This window comes from Vulpes lagopus, chromosome 17 (genome assembly GCF_018345385.1).
Source record: "Vulpes lagopus strain Blue_001 chromosome 17, ASM1834538v1, whole genome shotgun sequence".
Classification (NCBI taxonomy): domain Eukaryota; kingdom Metazoa; phylum Chordata; class Mammalia; order Carnivora; family Canidae; genus Vulpes; species Vulpes lagopus.
The window spans coordinates 15936248-15955716 of NC_054840.1; the positions used below are offsets into that span (position 1 = coordinate 15936248).

The following is a 19469-nucleotide window of genomic DNA, read 5'->3' on the forward strand; positions in this document are numbered from 1 at the left end:
GGACCCTCAGGAGTCCAGAAGCTAGGCCTGGGCCAGGGCCTCACCAGGGCAGGCAACCTAGGTGGAAGGCATTTGGGGTCAGTGAAGCTCAAGATAGGCTCAAAATTGGGTGGGAGGGTGGGGTCAGCTTGGTCTCTTAGGTCAGGCCTTCTCCCCACTTCCCCCAAGATTATTCTTAATGCTAAAAGGTCTTTTATCCTTCCCATTAGGAGAGATCTCAGAGAGGTACCCTCCCATTCACCTCCATTCTCAGGTCAGGTGGAAAGACCAGGTAGGCTACCTTGCAGTGTTTGCTCCTCTGTGGGCTAGCTGGCAATGCAGGTCTACCTATCCTACCTATCCTCCTGAGTGGATGTGCTTTCTACTCACAGGCATGAATTCTGGGATCACCCACATCATAGGGATTGGAGGGACACTGTGGTTTATAAGTTGGGGAGAATTGCATCAGTTTTTCTGCTTTAGCTGGGAAGACCTGGTCAGAGACTCCATGCTCGCCAGCTAGTTAGGACTTTCTGATCTCTTTCACTTTCTGTGCTCCCAAGGCAGAAAAACATGGGAAGTGGATAAAATACTATGTAGGCATACAGCCAATCAATAATTTAGAATTTTATGATCCTTTATAGGACAATGCCTGAGGAAATATGATTGGAGGATTGTGTGGTGCAGAAGTTGGGTCAATATTTTGGATCTATAGTGTTCTGAGTCCAGACTCTGAATATTTTTAGTCTCTATTTGCGACCCTATTCTAATGCTGTTTTTATTTATTTATTTATTTATATGTATTTTTTAAAAAAGATTTAATTTATTTATTCATGAGACACACACACACACACACACACACACACACACACAGAGGCAGACACAGGCAGAGGGAGAAGCAGGCTCCCTTTAGGGAGCCTGATGTGGGTCTTAATCCTGGGTCTCCAGGATCACACCCTGGGTCAAAGGCAGATACTTAACCACTGAGCCCCCCAGGTGTCCCCCTAATGCTGTTTTTAAAACCTGGTTCTCTCTTGAAAACCCTGGCCCCTGGACACTGCCCCAGTAGGCTGAGAAATCAGGCAGCTTGTGTGTCCTGGGCTGGAGTGCTATCCTGAGGGGTGTCTGTACCTTCCGGGCATTGGTGATGGCGTAGGACCTTGCATATGTGTTGAGGAATGCCTTCCCATGGGGAGAACCTCTCAAAGGTTGTTCAGACCTTTAAAATATGAAACCAAGCATTTGATACATTAGGTTTTGCTTTAAGTGACAGAGTTGTTGTCTAGAATTCTTGAATTTTTTAATGAGTCCCACCTATCACCATAGCAAAATAATAGATAATAATAATTATCTATGACTTACTGAGCATTAGGGAATGGTAATTTAATTTTCCTAAATTTTGGAGGGTGGTATTCTAATCCTCATTTGACAGATGTGGAAAGTGAAACATGGGGAGACTTAGTAATATAACCAGAGAGCCCAAGCTCATACAACTAGTGGCCAGTGTAGATAATAGAAAAATTCATCGCTGTTCCTTTTCTTAATACATTTTTGTATTATGGAATTGAAATCTTTCAGAAAATAGTCACTGAGCCCTTACCAGGCCTTAGGGATATGGTCCTCATGAAGCTTACATTCTAGTAGGGAGAGAAATAGGAAGCAGGAAACACTAAATCACAGTGTGCCTGGTGAGGAGATGCCCCAAAGGAAAAGGAAGGGGGCAGAGTGAGTATGTGGGGCAGGCCCTGTTTCAGGGAGGGAGAGCATGTGTGTATGTCAGGAAGGCCTCTCAGAAAAAGGGGACGTTTGAGCAGAGACCACAAGGATGTGAGGGGGCAAGCAACGTGAATATTTGTGGGAAGAGACAGGACGTGCAAAAGCCCCAAGTCAGGTGTGTGCTTGGGAGTGGAGAGATGGCAAGTAGTAACTGCAGGGCAGTAGGCGCAGGGAGACAGGCAGGAGAGGAGGTAATGGGGAGCCAGACCAGATGGGGCCTTGCGCCATATGGCAGGAATCTGCATGCTACATCAGAGACTCTTACAGTCCTTCCGGTTTAAATATCAGACATTATTTCTTTTCTTCCAAGCTAATCTCTAATCCTCAGCTGGAGGGCTGATGCCAGCCAAGCATCATCTTGGGCCATGAACGAATCTTCCGTGGGGGCTACCACCCTCCAGCTGGGACACTGGCCTAGGTGAGGAATAACGACTGAAAAGATTGCTCATGCCCCTCTTGTCTCCACAGATGGGGAGCCAGGAGAGTCTTCCATCGAGGAAGCTTCTGCTCAAAGTAAGAACCAGACAATGTGCTTTACCCTCCACTTTCCTTGCTTCTCTCCCATGCTTGTGTGAGAAGAGGATGTGTAGGTCAGGTGTAAAGGATGATGACCTGCTCCATAAAAAGATCACATAACAATTTATGTGCCACAGTGGGATGCACTGAAACTTGAGTCTCATTCAAACTCATTTTCATACCTTAGACCTATGGTAGGATTGACAAACATGACGTGTCCTGTGTCATTGGATTGACTCACGGAAGCATTTAAATACATGTCTAAACTTTTTTTGGTTGGGAAGCTGAAGGTGGGTGCTTAAGGAGTACAGATTTACCCTGTCATTGACTTGTGCCGATGTGTGTGTGATGATATCTTTCACAGAGGAAGAATGGGAGGATAAAGAATCGCCCAAAGATCATTTACATTCAGGTATAAACTTACATTTTCCAAAATGTTCTTTTACATATTGTTACTGTTGAGGGGCATGTACCTTTGAATTTTGTGATCTGGTCATATCACATATATTTATTAAAATTTTTTTTATTTGAAAATGCCAATCCCATTCATATAAGTAAGACTTGTATTCTATCATTTAGAACTTCATAAAATCCAACCTTACTGTGACCACTGTAATGCTGAAAATGTAAGTATCCTTTAATTATAGAACATGATTTTCTAATTTGCTTAAAGAAAACAACTTTTACGTATGTATTACTTGCTTATACGTATGTACTTTTTCTCCAGAAACACAATGAACAAGTGACCCCCAGGCTCCTTTCCCGGGAACAGTTTTTGTAAGTAGTTGTAAATAGAGAAGTCTCAATATCATCAGTAATTTGACTTTGTACATAAAAATGACCCCAGGGAGAGGGCACACAAAGCAACATAACTGATTTCACACATTTTATGTAATTACTTGGAGTATATTCTTTGATGGTGACCTTCTTAAAAATGCTATAGAATCTCATTAGTGCTTTTGAATGGAAGTAAAAATGTAAATAACTTTTAGTAGCCCTCTCCTGACCCAGTAGTGGGACTAAATAGGTGTTTTTATCTGCCCAATGCAGACTGAAGTTGGACACAGAAGGAATTTACCAGTGCACGGAAACTGGTCTGATATTTGAGGTGAACAGAAAAGTCGACATCAAATACTGCGTTTTGTCCTGGAGCAAATACGCAGACCTGGTTGTTAAACCCTGGGTTGTTGGAGGACCTTTGTTTGATGTTAAATGTGACCCAACCTGTCTCACCTCCATTCAGTTTCCACATTCCCTCTGCTTGGGTCGTAAGTACTCATCTTCTACAAGTCTTAAGTAGTGTGTGCATGTGTGTATACGTGTGTATCTGTGCCACCTATGTACCGCCCAGAGCACTAATCACTAATTTACCTTTGTATCTTAACAGACCACGATGCCAATATGACGTTCAAAGTCTTACACGTTAAAAGTTCCGGGGCCTCGTTAGAATCTACTGTGGATCATTCTACAACCCATGTCAAATGGCATGTGAGCTCTCTTTCTCCTGTGGGACCTGTTATTCAAAGTGAAGAAACAGTATACCACCACGGGGCTGTGATTCTCTACAAAGCCATTGACCATAATCCATCCTTGTCCTTTCGAGTGTACATAGCAACCAATAATGAGTCCTTCATCAAGGTAAAGTTAATGAAAATGAATAGTGCATGTTGAATGCCATGTTTATGTGGTTCCTGTCCCTGTTGATTTAAGTATACCCCCACTGCGGGTCTCAGTTGGCACTCATCTATAGAGGTTATAGGGTGAGTGCCAGGTCCTCAGATTCATGGACTGCGGTCATTCTGAACTAAGGAGAAGGGGGCATGGGTCTGGGACTTTAAAGGGAAGAAGTGCAATTCACAGGAAAATGAAAAAGAGTAAATGTTTGGTAAACAAATGTTTGCTGGGCCACTCCGAAGCCCTGGGACATGAGGACTTTGATCAAACAAACAGGCCTTGCCAGGTGCCTCCCTGTCTACCACACCCAGTTCATGTCACTGTGTAGTTACCTATGGTGATAGTTCTCTTCCGGAGCAGGTCCGCTATCCAGTTCTTTTAGGCAGTTATTGGGAGGTAAGGAGCTTTTCCTGAGTTGGCTGGGTTTTGATTGCTTTAAAAAAATTGTTTGAATTAATTAATTTTTTAAAAAATTCAAGTATAATTAACACACAGCGTTGCATTAGTTTCAGGTGTACAATATAGTGATTCAGCAATTCTGTATATTACTAAGGGCTCTTTACGATAAGTATATTCTTAATCCCATCCCCTTCACCCGTCTCACTCATCTCCCCACCCTTGATTGTTTTTAACTAAAAATAATCTTCATGCCAAAGTGGCCTGTTTTGGGGTAGCCTGCCCCTGGCCCCCTACAACATCAGACTACCTATTTCCGGTGTCTTTAGGCTGTAGTGTTTTGATAGCTTTAAACAGAAGTTATATCGATTATAATTGGCGATATATATTAATATTTAAAAACTGTTAAATAATAGGTTTTTAGTTACTTTCAAAGAAAGTAAAATATGCTTCCTGTCTTCTCACTAAAGTTAATATTTTCAGTTGGGAAACTAGTCTTCAAAATGGTATACAAATAATCCCATGTAAAGTAGAATTAGCATGGGCTTGGAATTAAGTACCCTTATTTAATGAATTTTATATTTCTTAAAAGTAAATTCAGTTACCTAAAAGGGTATTATCTATACTTCCTGGGAAGCTGGGGTGAGGAGCCAATTATAGCAACAGATATGTAGAGGAGGACATCACTTGAACAATAGGGAGCATGGCATGGTTAAGGCAGGATGTGCTTCCTGTTGACACTGTATTTTTACACCTCCTTGGGTTGATTTTTTTTTCCTCTGTAGGAAAATGTCCTTGCACTTTGCATTCAGGAAACCCACATTTCATGTTCAGCTATACAGCTGCTTTACATGTGAAGCTGGGCCAAAATCTCCATTTGCCTCTTTGGGGCCTTTGAACCATGCACATAAAATCAGTGACCCCTCTGGGAATAGTTGTGAAATGAAAGGTGGAAACACAAATGAAAGGTTGAAACAAACTCTGGGTAAAAGAGAACTGTGTACAATAAAATAAGTCGCTTTTTAGTCACATTATGGGCAGATAATCAATACAAATGTATAATGCTTCACTAATTTAATTTTCTGAGATCCTTTAGAAGCAAGCTTTAGGTGTCATGCAGAGTGTGTGTGTTGCTTTTGGCTGTAATGCTTGGGCAGAAAGATGTTTGGAGACCTAGGAGCCTGAAGCATGGGTTAAAGGTGCCTTATTAGCCCCTGTGGCATCTCTTTTTAGAGCACTGTGAAAGGTTTTTCCATTGATGTTATTCTGTATGAGGAAATGAAGATAATGCAGGGTGGCATGTGCATTGCTTGGACGCTTCTGGTCCTTAGAGTTGTTGCTGATGCATTTCAAAGCCAAAACCTATTTCTACCTTTAGGATATTTCCAAGTCGGTAAAGCACTCCTCTAAGAAATTCATGAAAATTGACAAGCCTCCTGTTTGCCAGAAGTTATTGCAGAATGGGAAGAAATACAGACTGATCAGTGAACCAGAAGCTGAAATTACCCCAGAGGTATATATTTTAAAAAACACTTGGAGTAGCAACAGGGATGTATGTTTCATAGATAGAGTATTTTGAAGGTTTTAAAAGAATGCATTTTGTTTTCATTTTTAATTTATTTACAAGAAAGCAATTGTTTTGCTAAACTTGCACCTTATTCCAAAGTGCTGTTGAGTTTCAGAATTAATCTGCCACCATTGCAGAAAGAGATCATTTAATCTTTTTCCCCTTAAAAAGGTTTTAGATTTTCTTGAGTTCTTTCATTAAATACTTCAAACAATGCTAGCTTCAAAGGAATAAAAACCTTAACCTCTTAAGCTCTTCAGAGCACTGAAGGTTAATGGAAAAGAGTTGCTAACAAGGATATTGGCTTTTTTTTTTTTATTAGAAGCCATTTGAAAAATAGTTATGGGAACAAATTGTCACCAGATTTCAACTAGTCACTGTACACACTATGACATTTGTAAGTGATTTTGGTTTCCTGTAAATGATGAAGTTATTTTTAAAACTTATTTTCATTATGTGCTCTCAATGTGTGCTGTCGGTTATCTAACTAGACATCTGTGTGGAAATTCTTTTTGTACACCTCTTTTTTGTTTGTTTTATAGCTTGTGAGAGATTGAAAACATGTTTTGATTCCATTACATTAAAATATGAAGCAAGGGAGAGCTGATGGCAGAGGTATAATTTTATTATATCATCAGAGGCCTTGTGCCCCGTAGAAGCAGTCAGGTTGATCAAACAGCTTTCCATACCTTCCTTTCCAGTTTCTTTTTTTTTTTTTTTTAATTTTTATTTATTTATGATAGTCACAGAGAGAGAGAGAGAGGCAGAGACACAGGCGGAGGGAGAAGCAGGCTCCATGCACCGGGAGCCTGATGTGGGATTTGATCCCGGGTCTCCAGGATCGCGCCCTGGGCCAAAGGCAGGCGCCAAACCACTGCGCCACCCAGGGATCCCCCTTTCCAGTTTCTAAGGGTTTCTTTCCACTTGGGTTTTCTTTTCTTTTTCTTTCTTTCTTTTTTTTTTTTTTTTTTTTTTTTTTTTTTGAGCCTCACAAAAGCCTCACAACAGTGAGGCTGAAGAGACTAATATACAAAGCAGGCAAGCAGGCTGCCCGGGTCCTACATCCAGGTGGTAGGAGAGCCTAGCCCTAAGCCCAGCCTCTCCTTGGCTCCTAATGACAGTCTTTCCATTGGGATCTGAGAGGTTAATTCTTAGCCATTGCGGGCTGATCAAGCCCTGGCGGGTGCTACCTAACAATGAACATTAGAAGCCAAGTGCAGTCTTGTCTGGGAGGTGGAATTAAATTTGAAGGGTTTGCTTAGGACAGTGTGGTTCTTGGCCTTTGCTGCAAAATGGAATTCCCAGGGGAGGTTTTAAAAAAGTCTGTGGCCTGGGTCCCACCTCCAGAGATACTGACTTAATTCGTCTGGAAGTGGCCTTGGCATTGGGTTTGTTAAAGCTCCCAGGGTGACTGTAATGTGCTGCCAAGATTAAGAGCCACTAGGAGAGGGGATAATACACACTGAATGGATAATTCTGTCTAGGAAGGGACTGAGATGGTCCCCAGAGTTCTCGCTTCTGCAAGATGATGATAGTGGGAGGGCTTTAAGTTGTCTAGTCCTGTCACCAATTGTGTACTCCCTCTTAACCAAATTTCTGGGCTAAGGGGGATGATCTCCCAGTATTGCCCTAATGATTGTATAAGGTAATGGTTTTGGGCTACTCTGAGAGTTGTGAAACTCTGCTAAAAAATCTAAGGTGTTCTTATTGATTTCATGCCATTAATGATTTGTTTAACTGACATTTCTCAAATGTGCCTAATACAAATGAGTCTGGGGTAAGAGTTAAAAAATGAGTAAGTCATGATATTTTCCCTCAAAAGATACCATTACAAAGAGAGATATACTATAGGCATGTCAAGAAATAATTTTAACATGTAATGTGGTATTACCATAGAGATGGGTGCAACGGGTATCCAGGAAGGGTTTCTATATGGTAACATTTGTTCTGGATTTGAAGGGAGAGGGTTTCACCAGGAGACACAGCCCTCCTGGAAGAGAGAGCTGTAAATGTGTAAGTGAGGTGATGGGGATGTGCTGCTGGGCTCAGGGCACCAGATAAATGAGTGTGGTAAATGGGATTGCAGAGGGCTTTGGGGGAGAGAGATCTTTGGCTTTGCAAGAGTATTGGTTTTTAAAGGTGATGCCCAGTGCAGTTCAATGTTTTTTTTTTTTTTTTAAGGAGATTTCTCCCTCCAGGCTTGCTAGCCAGTCTGGAGAAGAACAGAGGAGGGCATGGGACGGTCTCTGTAGTGGTTAAATGTAGTGGTTGAGTCAGGACGTGTGATGCGAATTCAGTTCTCCCACTTCCCAGATGTGAATTTGGGCAAGTTAGTTAGCTTCTCTGAGATTCTTTATTCATGAAATATCAATGAAAGGATTTGTTTGGGGGCAAAGTCGTGGTCAATGAGGCAATGTGAACAAAACACACAACGTAGTCCTGTAAATGTCTTGAATCAGTTCTAGGTTGTGGAATTATCGAAGCGAAAGATGGTGAGGAAGTTTAAAATCACTTACAATAGGGTGATCAGTTTGGGAACACAAAACAGTGAACAAAGAAAGGGCTGAAAAGTTATGCTTTAAAAAAATAGGGCCAAAGTATTGGAAGCCTCAACAAAGGAGAAAAGAAGGTCAGAGTAAAGAGGGACTTAAGAAGCCAGAGAAAAAGAGGGTCTGTGATTAAGGAATGGGATTTCCAGCATCAGAATTTCAGTGAGCATTCATGTCAGCACTGACCCTTCTATTATTCTTTATTTGACATTTCATGTTGTCAACTATTGCAGCTTTTATTAAAAAAAAAATCACTTTTTTTTTAAAGGAAATTGAATTTGTTGATGGTTCACTTTTAAAATTGAAAAGTTACATTGAAGTGTATTTGGAGCAACCAGTGGAGTTTAAATTACTTTTGGTCGAAACGGATTCTGAGGAAATTGTATGGAATGCAAAACTGAGAGAATGTAAGTGTTTTGTGTCTTGAATGAAAACTCTGATTTGTGGGGTGGTTGGGGTAGAAAAACAAGTAGAGTGATTGTTTGTTCTGTTACCATAACATCTAGAAATCTGATTAAGAGACACAAAGACCCTCTTGAGGCTCTGGTTATCAGGCACTCATGTCCAGACCCCTTGGTCAGGGGGTAGTTCTGCGAGTGTGTGGAAGCTTCAGGTAGTAGGTGGGCTTAGCCAATAGAAGATCCCCTCTCCCCTTACCATTCTAAAGTTTGGATCTCAGATATTTCATTGTGAATTAGGGGTGTCCTGACAAAGTCTGTTCCAGGACCTGGATGTATGTTTGCATTTTGGCTGATTACCTGTCTCATTTGCCTCAGCCTGCCTATTTGACCTGCAACTGGCAGCTCCTGCTCTGTATGATCACAACTCTGCTATAGGAACACATTCCTCTTGTTTAAGAGTCTGGTGCTGGGAAGTCCTCTGGCAACCACATCTTTTTTTTTTTTTTTTTTTTTTAAGATTTTATTTATTTATTCATGAGAGACACAGAGAGAGAGAGGTGCAGAGGGAGATGCAGGTTCCATGCAAGGAGCCTGATGTGGGACTCGATCCTGGGTCTCCAGGATCACACCCTGGGCTGCAGGCGGCGCTAAACCGCTGTGCCACCGGGGCTGCCCGACAACCACTTCTTTAACATCCTCTCCTGCCCTGGGAGGAGTTGGAGAGGGCTGCTGCTGGAAGAGGGGAGAGGCAGTGAAGGGACACCCTGTAGCTGCCCCTGGCTGCTTCCTCAGGCAGGTCTGAGCTTGGCCTCCAATTCTCTTGGAAGGAAGTTATTAAAACAACAGACATGTGTATAGTGAACACATTTTGGAGCCAAAGGGAGGCCAACGAATGGTTGGGAGTGAGGTCCTATGGGTTCTAGTTCTAGCCCTAGAACTGACTAGCTCTACATGGGAGTGTGGGCAAGTCTCTCAACCTTTTTGTGGCTGCTATGTCCTCAGCTGCAAATGGCACTGAGGTTCCTCCTGCCAATGCCACATGTTTGTAGTAGAAATTATTTTTGCATCATTTGCATTTTAAAAAAATTTATTTATTCATGCGAGACACAGAGAGAGGCAGAGACATAGGTAGAGGGAGTAGCAGGCTTCCTGCAAGGAGCCTTAATGTGGGACTCATCCCAGGACCCTAGGATCATGACCTGAGCCAAAGGCAGCCTCTCAACAACTGAGCCACCCAGGTGCCCCACATCATTTGCATTTTGAATTATAATACCTTAACTCTTTCCTGGTATTATACATAATCCAATGTCATTCCAAAAAACCAGAAGGAGTTGGAATGCCTGGGTGGCTCAGTGGTTGAGCATTTGCCTTCAGCTCAGGGCATGATCCCAGGGTCCTGGGATCGAGTCCCATGTCAGGAACAACATTTGAGCCCATTTTCAGCTAGTTTATTTTTTATTTTTTTAATTTTTATTTATTTATGATAATCACACACAGAGAGAGAGGCAGAGACACAGGCAGAGGGAGAAGCAGGCTCCATGCACCGGGAGCCCGACGTGGAATTCGATCCCGGGTCTCCAGGATCGCGCACTGGGCCAAAGGCAGGCGCTAAACTGCTGCACCACTCAGGGATCCCTCAGCTAGTTTCTTTTGTTTCCATTGGGTTATGTATAGACAAATGAATTTGGTAATTGCTAAAGACATAGAATGAGTGCTGTGTGCTGGTCATACATTTATGTCTTTCCAACATATAGATGGCTATCTGTTAGAGTCTGCATTTTCTTTGTTTTTTTTTAAGATTTTATTTATTAATTCATGAGAGACAGAGAGAGAGAGAGAGAGAGAGAAAGGCAGAGACACAGGCAGAGGGAGAAGCAGGCTCCATGCAGGGAGCCGGACGTAGGACTCGATCCCAGGTCTCCAGAATCAAGCCCTGGGCTGAAGGCAGCACTAAACCGCTGAGCCACCTGGGCTGCCTGAGTCTGCATTTTCTGTCATGTCTTTATACTTTAGCTGTGAAACCCGATTTACACATTTTGGAATTCTCAGTCTTTGCTTAAGTATGAGCCTTTTCAGTAGATGGGATTGATTCTTATTCTCAGTATTATACTCTTGAGTTACAGGCCCTTTTATCTGAGCTAAAATTTATTTACCTGTAAATAGTTGGGACGGTGTGTCAGTGATTGTGGTGTTTTTCTTGGTATTCATTCTTTGTTCAAGTAAATGAACGTGAAGAATGTTATTTTTTGGTCAGATGATGCCAAAGTAATAGAGGTATGTAACCTGTAGCGATCTGAATAACATATTATCTGGACTAAGAATAAGTTGCTTGGTCATTTTAAAGACCACTTTATAAGACCTCTTATGTTTGGTTTTTAAAAACATATTTAATAATACCCTGCATTAAAAGATGTTTCTGGTCTCCATTGTTTTGAGGGGGAGAGGGGCTAAACTAATGGTTAATTGAGATTGCTTATTACTATGAAGTCATCTTCACTATAGGGACCTATAGAAGGCCTGCATGAGGCATAGACACCTCATAGAACAGGGACTGCATTTCAGACCGGGAAGGTGGTGTAGAATCACAATGATGCGTTCAGAAAGAACTCCTCAAGTACAGTATTCCCAAAGTACAGAATGATAATATATGAGATCGTTTTAGATAGAGTATACATAAATACATTCAAAACAAAACAATGTTTATCTTTCTGACTTCCTTATCCATATAGCAAGTGAGACCAGTGTTCTCTTTACAGTGGTTAGAGATATAAAGAAATACCGAATAATAACATTTCACCTGGCATATGGGTTTGGCAAGAATCGGGATAGTTGTATGCAGATGACTTGAGTCTGGGAAACACTTGACTTGTAGGACCTGCGATCTCAAAAATAGGTGCATTGGCGTACATACCAAGTTAAAACCCCAAATTCATATTTGAACTTCAGAGAGATTTCCAAGACTCTAGAGCTTCATATGCTTTCATAAATTGATTTAAATAAAATTTTGTACTATTTCCAATTGATGCTTATTACACTTTAACAGGTGACTGGGTTCAGCATGATCAGAATCAGAACATTTCAAAAAGCAGCACAAGTGGTAAGTGCTGGTTAACTGGACATTGAACGGGTTTTAATCTATTCTTTTATTCCTTCTATCTGCTAGAATTTTTCTTTCGCTGGGCAAATGTATCATTAAAGATCTGCTAAGTGTTCTGTAATTCTCTTAATCATCCAGACAACCTTTGTATTCATTTTCAATTTGTTTGTACCCGAATGATGTTTACTGTTAAAAATCCTCATTAAAGGTAGGTGGAAAATAAGAAATAGAAGGGTAAGCCAATTTATTGATGTTTTTGTTTTTAAAGGTAACAGGCGGCGAAAAATGACCAGCAGCTTACCTGATGAGGACGTTTATGACAAGAGAATGAAGCAGGTTGACACTTCAGGTGTGTAAAAGTGTCATCAGTGGCTTTACATTATTTTCCCTGATTTCCCCTTTGATTATCATCCAAGCCCATGCTGTTGGGTCAGACTTCTGGAGCCGCATCCCAGGTGTGCCTGCCCTCCTGGGTACCTTCTCCCTGTGTGCCAGCTCCTCAGGCCCCGGATGAGGGTCCTCCTTGGTTGGCCTCACCCTTTTCCCAGCTAGAGCCCCCACTCCACCTCTTCACTCAGTCTAAATAGAATGAGGCACCAGGGTGAGCTCCCATTAAGCATGTAAGGGTAGGGGCCATGAACCATCCATCTTTACGTTTCCTGTAGCAATGAATGTGGAGCTTTTTAGGTCAGTGATGACATAAAATGATGTCAATGATGACAGCTTTAATGAATGTCAATTGAATGAATGAAATAGTAAATGTCTATGTATGCATTCATTTGGCTTCACGGTTACCAGCTGCATCTGGGGTAAAGAGCCTCCAGCTCAATTATTGGAGGCAGGTCTCAGTTTCTTCCAATTAAATGGCAGAGACCAAGGCTTGATAGTTGTGAAAATACAAGAAGAGATTTAAAATGCTTCACGCAGTACTCCAAGGTACCAGAAGATGGAGTCTCTAGCTCAAAATCCCAGTCTAACCAGAATTTACAAACCTAAGTTTAAAAACAGACTCAAATTATATGAGAGTCGAGGCCTTAAGGCTTCAGGGGCCTCAACTTCCTAAATTAACTGCTTCATCAAAATACCTTTTCTTTTCCTATTATTATAAGGTACGAATCTCTGAAAGCGGATAAACTCTCTATAAAGGGAAGCAAGATACTCTCTACTTTCTAGAACAGGAGACTGTGAGGATGACGTGGATGATTTTACTGTACATCACTATAGAAATGGTTATTGTTATTTTTTGTTAAGTAAACATTGAAATGAGTGAGGCTCTAGAATTATTTTAAAAACCTAACTAAATTGGAATACGTTTTTTCTAGTTTTATTGAGACATAATTGACAAATAAAATTGTGTGTATTTACAGCGTACAGTGTGATGATTTGATATACATATGCATTGTAAAATATTTACCAATCAAGTTAATTAGCACATCCATCACCTCACTTTTTTTTTTTTTTTTTGGTGGTGACAGTACAGAAGACGTACTCTCAGCAAATTTCAAGTATATAATACAGTTTGTTAACTCTAGTCATCGTGCTATTCATTAGATCCTCAGACCTTATTCATCTAATAACCGGGACACACTTATATTACAGTGATACATGGGAAAGTTTTTGTTGTCACATGCAGTTACTTTTGGCTATTTAAAATGAGCTCCAATATCAAGTAGCTAGAAATAGGATTAAAATTATTAAATGCTACCTAGAAAGATTAAGGCTTTCCAGCCTTTTTTTGGAGTTGAAAGTATGGTATCTAAATAAATTAATAAGGATTTACTTTTGTTTAGGTATTTCTACAACATTCTTTGAGATACTGAGTCACCACAGTCCTGGTGGTTTTGGACTCACCCCATCAGTGTGATGCTTTTTAAATATGCTCACCACTCAGGCTCAGTAGACTCACCTGGAGATCGTGTTAAAGTTTAGGTTCAGAATCAGAAACAGTAGATCTGAGGATGGTCCTGAGAACTTGTATTTTCCCTAGGTTCCCTGTGCAGATTTCATTGCAGCAGCAGTTGGGAGAGCTAGGAGCATGCACCACGTCTCGAGAAGCCACTAGAGGGCGCAGGCATCGCTTAGACCCATTCTTCAATCTAGAAGGTTAGGGATCTGTGAGGTGGGGAAGGGTCCCAGGACAAAGGTTAGATTCATAGTAGTAAATCGTCAGTTATAGATGAGCCAGAGGTATCGTGGTCCTGGAGGAAGGGCAGAAAGTACTCCACCTCTCACTCCCTTCTGATTTCACCTCTATTATCTGTAGTGCCTTTATGATCCTTCACTGAATCTAGAGGACCCCTGAGTTTTGCCACCAACTAAAAAACATGAAAAGAGGGGCACCTTGGTGGCTCAGCGGTTGAGCATCTGCCTTTGGCTCAGGGCATGATCCCAGGATCCTGGGATTGAGTCCTGCATCAGGCTCCCTGCAGGGAGCCTGCTTCTCCCTCTGCCTATGTCTCTGCCTCCCTCCCTGTGTCTCTCACGAACAAATAAATAAAATCTTAAAAAAAAAAAAAAAACATGAAAAGAGAAAATCTAGCTTAGTGATAGGGCTAATATTTTTCATGGGGCTGAAGGTTTAACAGTGGCAAATACATGTTCCTCCAAGATTATGATGCTGTTTCTTAAGAGATCAACAGATATTACATATACCATCTCATGACTTTTCTGTGGGTGCCGTTTTTCCCCTAATGCCAGGAGATGGCATAATGGAGATTGCAAGTCAGATGTCTTGCTGCCTGCTTTAGTGGCCCTTAAGGTAGCATCTCTATGTGGCACTAACATTCAAATAAAGACACAGAGCTGGGCAAGGGTGTAACAACTACATTTTTATTTTTGAGCCATATAAATTATTTTCGGTGTCTGATTTTTTTATTCCAACCCAGTTTGTGCCACTTTGTAAAAGTCTCACTCCCTGAATTACCATTGTGAACATTATTCCCTGGTTTAATGTTATTACACGAAATAGTTTCCCTCAATCCTTATAATAGTTTGGAAAGCAGGGAGTTTTTGACACTCAGATGTATTTTAAAGGCAGCTTATGTTACAAATCATGATGTCCTCCTTTATATAAGGTGAATACATTTTCATTATAATTTGTTATAAGTGATTGAAGTGTTGAGAAGAACTTCTCAGCAGAAGACTTCTGTTTTGCTTTTAGATGGAGCGAAGACCAGGACCCTGTTAACAGACACACAGTTGATTACCCTTGCTGCGAAGCTGGGGAAGGAGTGGATAAAAATTGCGATTGCCAACCTGGAGTTGGAGATTGGCGATATTGATGCTATCCGGGAGAAGAAAGAAGATGTTACGATCTGTAACTTTAGGATGCTGAAGAAGTGGCAAGAAAAGGAGCAGAGTAATGCCACGGCCGAGAATTTATACAACTGCTTGAAAAACATTTCTGTTGAAGTCCAAGATGTGCTCAAAGGTGAGCCGGAAATTATCTTAGTTGTTTACTTGGAATCAAGCTGTGTCTTTGCACGTAGCAAGTTTCTACCATAGAATGTACTGCTTGCTTATTCGTGAGCTTGGGTTCAGAGAGTTACAGAAGTGTAGGGTAAGCATGTGGACTGCCATAATCTAAGTAAAGATGATTTGTGCGTGGGGTCAGAGGAACGGTTCAAATCCCGTCTCAAATGCTGGCTGGCTTTGTGACTAAGCAAATCCTCAACCTAACTTTAAGACTCTCTGTTCCTATCTGGCAAATGGGTGCAAAAACCCTTCTGTCCTGGGTTTATTGTGGGAATGAAAAAGAGATCACGCGTGGACAGCTCCAGGTATTTAGCTCCCTAAGGGGTGGCCAAGAATGTTTCATTGTGGTTCTTGAGACCTTCAGCCTTCTAAGGCCTGGTGGCCTGGAGCGGTGCTGGGGGAGGCCACTGGGTGGCACCAGTGAACCTCGAGTAGCAGAGAAGAGAAGTGGAAAAGGAGAGCCCAGAGGAGGGCTAAAGTTTCTAGTCCTAATCCAGAAAACTCTACAGCTCCTTCCTTTGTCTTAAACACTTCTTTTTTGTGTGTGCGGCTTGATTTGGCACACTGGTCAAACCAGTTCAAAACTTCATAATGTATTGTTACCATAGTTGACAAATGTAGTGTCACTTCCCCAAGGCCGCAGGGAGAGGGTTTTCTTGGAATTCTGTTTCAACTTTTTATTCCAAAAAGAATGTAAAAAAATGTAAATGCCCCATAAGTTTGTATGAAGAGTAAAATCATTCTGCGATCTGTCAGGATGCTTTGAGATACTGTGGGCATATTTCCCCCATAGATTTTGGATGCAGAAACCTCAAGCAAATAGGATATCTAGTTTCAGTGCCAAATTTTTCATTCACGCTCCTGGATATGTTGAAATTTTGTAAATCACTGAGGCCCACGTGTGGAAATCTGCTTATTTGCATATAGGCGCCTCTGCCTGTCGTCAACTATAGCCTCTGTGCTGTCATAATCACAGCCTCTTCCATCAGAGTAAGCCTTGAAAAGTCTCTCTCACAAACTACAATGGGCTGTTGTTTTGTTTTTTTGTTTGTGTCTGCTCCTGATCTCAGGAGATGCTTGACTTGTTGCTACATTATTATTATTATTATTATTTTAAGATTTTATTTATTTACTCATAGAGACAGAGAGAGAGAGAGAGAGAGAGAGGCAGAGACACAGGCAGAGGGAGAAGCAGGCTCCATGCAGGGAGCCTGACGTGGGACTCGATCCAGGGTCTCCAGGATCACGCCCTGGGCTGCAGGCGGCACTAAACCGCTGCGCCACCGGGACTGCCCCTGTTGCTACATTAGAACCATAAATGGGTCTGTGAGATCTTTTTGGCGCTGAAAGAGATAATAAAAACCAGCGTATTAGTCCAATTCCCTCATTAAACAGGAAAACAAAACTCTTCTGAGTTAGAAACAAACAAGCAAAAAAAAAAAAATCAAAATTTGCCAATATTCTGTGCCTTTGTGTGGCTGGGATATCCAGTTAGTTGGTGCAATTTTGTATTTCTATCAGGATATTTTAGTATATCTTGTAACCACAGTCTTGAAATTGCAGTGGCTTGTCTTCAGCTCAGGAAAACCCAGCCATTGCAGAAGATCTTTTTTGAAATGGCCAAGTGATTTGCTCTAAAAGCATGCGTGCCCCCCTGCCCCCAACAGTGAATCCCTGAATTTGTTCGATTCTTTCTTTTGTTAGGTTTCTTACAGGAAAGGTGAAGTTTGGAAGATGAACTGAAAAAGGAAGCCTCAGGAGCTTTCATCTGCAAGAGACCACTTCATCTGGTAATTGGGTATGGACTTGATGAGACCTTGAACTTACAGTCTGGAGGCAACTCCTTTCACATAGGCAGCCACTCTGTAGCTCACATTATTCAGGGGCACAGAAAATGTAAAATACTTGGAAAACTTAAGGAAGAAAAACACCTCTATAACATTAAGATCTTTTTTTTTTTTTTTTTTAACACCTCCTGCTCACACCATCCTGCCCTGCTTCCCCATTCAACATCTATCCAAAGGTGCTTCCAATGGCTCCACTCAGTCAGGTGAGAAATGCGGTAACATTCCTTTTGGAGTCTGTGAACTATGAAATTCCTATCAAGCTTTCGAAACCTTTTTAGCAATTAAGTGGTAGTATGCTTAAACTTGCACTAATTTAGTTGGGCTTTTTTTCACAGTGACGTTAATCATGAGGAAAGATTCCTGTTCTTTTAGCCTCTTCTCAGACAGACGCACAGGTCTCTGGGTACAATATATCTTCCTAGGTGGGATGGTTTCCATAGTTCACATCACCTTCCCGTCTGGCCAGTGGTTTGTCAAACCGGAGAACCAGTCATGTTACCTGGTCCTAGAGTGATGAGAAAGGAATGTAATCCTGTCCCCATCACATGTTGGGGTGCACACTTAGAAGCGATCTTATCTCACATGGCGAAGTTCAACCGGATGGATGGTTGGGGAGTCCTTGCAGATTTCATCAACCTTCCAAAACCACAAAGCCAAGCACTACATTTCTTGAATTTCACCCTGGGATTATTTACTTTCTGGGGGGAAAAGAATGCTACTCAGAAATAGCCATAGCAGGACCAAGGGAAGATTGTCCTGTCTTCTTGAAGAAGACCTGCCCCAGGGAATAATGAGCCACATTGGCTCTTGTTAATTGGTGAAATGGGTTTTATTTTGTTTTTTTTGGTTTTTTTTTTTTTTGGTATGTATAGATATTGTCGCTCTCCCAGAATCATGTGTGTGATGATTAACATTTTGGATATGTTTTGTTAACTTATTCAAAGAAACTATAAATTACCATTAGTCTTCTGTAATAATTAGCTGGAGAATAAGATATATCTCAATGAATTAATCAAAGAAGTACGCTTTATTGTTTTGCGTGTGAAGAACAAATTTACTTTATAAGGAAGAACATATTTTTAATTGTCAGGGATCCTGTGGAATTCAAATCAGTGTCACTTTATGAGTTTGTTTTTTTTTTTAATTGTACTATATTTTAGGAAACACAAGGAGTTTTAACATTCAGGAATGTAAAATACTTTATTAAAGGACTTGAATTTTTAAATCTTTATTATTTTTTATAAGTTGTTTTCTGAAGAAAAGCATAATCTCAGAGGTGCTTTGGATGTAAGCTGGTTTCCTAACATTTTCAACCTTTTTCATACTATAGATGAAGGGAAGCAAAATAAATCTGCATTTGTATAGTACTAATGTGTCTTCTTTGTATTATTATTTACTTACAAATTATTTTTGAAAGCATCATATTTCTTAATCGCTGTTGTCTTGGCTGTTTGGGCATTAGTTGGTTTTGTAGCCAGTTCTCCAGTTCTTGGACTGGGGCAGTATAAAGCAGGGGGAGCTGGTTCACCCAGGAGTTTGCAGAGACTCAGAAGAACCTGCACGTCCCCTTAACTGTCCTCACTCCGGGAATGATGGCGTATGTGACTATACCCCTTCCGCCTTCTTATTGGAAGGTGTGTTTTTATTTAAAACCAGGTGGATTCATAGTAGGTCCTCACCTGGGCATCTCCTATGGGATTTTTCTGTGTGTCGGGGACTCATTTTGTAATTTTATTGAATTGTTTTAGGGAAAAATTTTCCTCCCCTTCTTTGTCATGTGGAAGCACATTTTCATTCCCATTTTCTTTCTTTTCTTTTTTTTTCTTTTCTTTTCTTTTCTTTTCTTTTCTTTTCTTTTCTTTTCTTTTCTTTTCTTTTCTTTTCTTTTCTTTTTTCTTTTCTTTTCTTTTCTTTTCTTCCCTTTCTTTCTTTCTTTCTTTCTCTTTTTTTCTTTCTTTCTCTTTCTCTTTCTTTCTCTTTCTCTTTCTTTTTCTTTTTCTTTCTCTTTCTTTTCTCTTTTCTTTTCTTTTCTTTTCTTTTCTTTTCTTTTCTTTTCTTTTCTTTTCTTTTCTTTTCTTTTCTTTTCTTTTCTTTTCTTTTCTTTTCTTTCTTTCTTCTTCCTTTCTTTCTTTCGACACAGAGAGAGGCAGAGGGAGAAGCAGGCCCTCCATGGGGAGCCTGATGCAGGACTCA

At 40.9% G+C, this 19469-nt stretch overlaps 1 protein-coding gene across 1 annotated transcript in view; it reads left to right on the top strand.

Annotated features, from left to right (window-relative positions):
* The window catches only part of LOC121477550, a 34433-nt gene extending 15790 nt beyond the window's left edge, over positions 1-18643 (top strand). The window contains exons 6-17 of the mRNA XM_041731963.1: positions 2224-2268; positions 2636-2683; positions 2851-2897; positions 2999-3048; positions 3322-3539; positions 3659-3909; positions 5720-5854; positions 8726-8864; positions 11902-11955; positions 12224-12304; positions 15116-15385; positions 17134-18643. Coding sequence (XP_041587897.1) covers positions 2224-2268; positions 2636-2683; positions 2851-2897; positions 2999-3048; positions 3322-3539; positions 3659-3909; positions 5720-5854; positions 8726-8864; positions 11902-11955; positions 12224-12304; positions 15116-15385; positions 17134-17153 — 1358 coding nt within the window. The 3' untranslated portion in view covers positions 17154-18643. The remainder of the gene's footprint in view (positions 1-2223; positions 2269-2635; positions 2684-2850; positions 2898-2998; positions 3049-3321; positions 3540-3658; positions 3910-5719; positions 5855-8725; positions 8865-11901; positions 11956-12223; positions 12305-15115; positions 15386-17133) is intronic.
* The last annotated feature ends 826 nt before the right edge of the window (positions 18644-19469 follow it).